Source organism: Limulus polyphemus, unplaced genomic scaffold (genome assembly GCF_000517525.1).
Source record: "Limulus polyphemus unplaced genomic scaffold, Limulus_polyphemus-2.1.2 Scaffold8057, whole genome shotgun sequence".
NCBI lineage: Eukaryota > Metazoa > Arthropoda > Merostomata > Xiphosura > Limulidae > Limulus > Limulus polyphemus.
The window spans coordinates 1-2,320 of record NW_013673667.1 but is presented as its reverse complement, the minus strand read 5'-3'; the positions used below and the strand labels follow the sequence as shown (position 1 = coordinate 2,320).

Sequence of the window (2,320 nt, the reverse complement as noted above, 5' to 3'; positions counted from 1 at the left end):
ACACACACACACACACATATCTTTTTCTTTATACTTTAGGCTATGCTTGAAATTAGGAGGTGTAAACCACAGCATAGTGGGGTTTATGAATGCCAATTGACAAATTCATTAGGTGAGGCAAGACTTAAAGGGAAAGCAGACATTGCTGCACACATACCTCCAAGATTTATCCAACGATTGTATAACACAAATGTGAGTTGAAATTCAGTATTATCTTATGTTCTACTGTGATTTCTTACAGGTTTAATACGTGATATGAACTTTACTTATTGTGGAAACTATTGTCTTGTTAATCTTTAAGCATGCAAAAATTAACTACTATTACTCAAATGTTCTTCATTTCACAGAAAGTTTAGCAGTCCACAACTACATTTATCTAATGAGTGGTATCATAATACACATGTTGATGCACTGTTGTGCTTTATTTATAATGTAGCAATCCTTACTTTGATAAATCACAAATTCACATTAGCTATAATTTTAATATTTGTTTTGTTTTGATTGAAAAAGGAAAACAATTTTATGCTTAACAGAAATAAACTACTGTCATTTCAATTTTCCAATTTTGAGACTTTTAAATATATAAAACTGTTGCTTTCTAAAAATTTGGAGCAGCATTGAACTTTTTTACTTTTTAACTAAGAACTCATTGTGCCATTAGTCAGTTTTTAGGCCACTGTTCATCAGTAAACACCAAGAAGGAAGCTATTGTTATTAAATTAATATGACACTTCATGTCTTGAAACAAAAATATAAACCTTCTAGCATTGTACCCAATTTACAAGGGCAGTAGTTAACAAGCACCAATGAACATATAAATTCTTTATTTTAAATTTGTAAAATCTATTATATAAAAGCAAGTAAACTCAAAAACAATCAAGAAAATATTTTCTAACAAATGTGTGAGAATTATATTGTGTATAAGTAATAATGGAACAAGTTATTAAAATGTAGAAGAGTTTATTTTGCATATCTTACTATAATGGATGCAGCATGTATGTCAGTCTCTATGTATGTAACCAAAACTCCTGTTGCCATCTATTGAATGGCACCACAAATTCAAGACTCAGACAATTAGAAAAATAACTGTGGTATGTGCACAACCATTTCTTTATAAATAAGATTACTCTCCTCACAACAAGAACACGAATTTCACTAGGACTGTACGTGAGGGTTTGATTATATTTTTATTGATGTAATTTTTTAATGTAGTACTAAGAAACTGGAGTTCTTAAAAAAAAGTATAATTTTTCCAGTAAATGGTACCACTTCTAATATATAAAAACATTACAATTTATATCAATAAAATTTATGAAACTTTTGAATCATTTTGAAGCAATGAGCTGCGTGTGACTAAAGAGCACAATTCAAACACTTTTCCCATGCAGTACTTCCCAGAAAAAAATCCTTCTTTTTTTTTAGAAAATGTTCACTTTTTTCTAAATTCTTTTTCAATGAGATATGAATATTACAATTAGTAATTACTAGCATAAACAGCTGCTCATAGGGCAACATTTCTGGTAGTATATAGAAATGTAATTTGTTATACAGTTTTCATCCTATGTTTTCTTGATATTTAGTTCAAGGTATATAACAAATAGTTAAAAAACCTTTGTTTATAGATTTTTAATTCTGAGTGGAGGGGAAAGACATTTATATGTATTGTATTTATCATTTAATTAACTTGTATAAAGTATAATTTATGTTTTAAATAGTCTTGTAACATTTGTGATACAAAAATATAAACAAACTCATTTACTCATTCCTGACATTTTCATGGTAAAAGGAGTATTGGTATTAAAATATTAAGGGTATTAACACCCTTAACTGTTATCGGCATGTAAAAAAGCCACATAAATAATGTGTATTATGTAACATGTTGTGTAAAATGAACACTTTGATCATACATGAACTGTTCCAGTAAGTGTTCCATGCAATGGAGAAATCATTAATTTTAACATATAAAATTAACACTTTGATCATACATGAACTGTTCCAGTAAGTGTTCCATGCAATGGAGGAAATCATCAATTTTAACATATAAAATTAACACTTTGATCATACATGAACTGTTCCAGTAAGTGTTCCATGCAATGGAGAAAATCATTAATTTTAACACATAAAATTAACACTTTGATCATACATGAACTGTTCCAGTAAGTGTTCCATGCAATGGAGGAAATCATTAATTTTAACATATAATTAGAGTAAACAGATTAAACTTTAGAATTACGTTATTTATATTATTTTTTCAGTTTACTTCATATTAGTAATTTGTGTCATCTTTCAATACTTTTCGCATCATCAAATGCTTTGCTAT

General features: G+C 28.3%; 1 protein-coding gene across 1 annotated transcript in view; it reads left to right on the top strand.

The window, feature by feature from the left end:
* Positions 1 to 192, top strand: part of LOC106475080 (obscurin-like) — a gene marked incomplete at both ends in the record, with an annotated part of 29,961 nt that extends 29,769 nt beyond the window's left edge. The window contains one exon of the mRNA XM_013935773.1: positions 40 to 192. Coding sequence (XP_013791227.1) covers positions 40 to 192 — 153 coding nt within the window. The remainder of the gene's footprint in view (positions 1 to 39) is intronic.
* Positions 193 to 2,320: the final 2,128 nt, after the last annotated feature.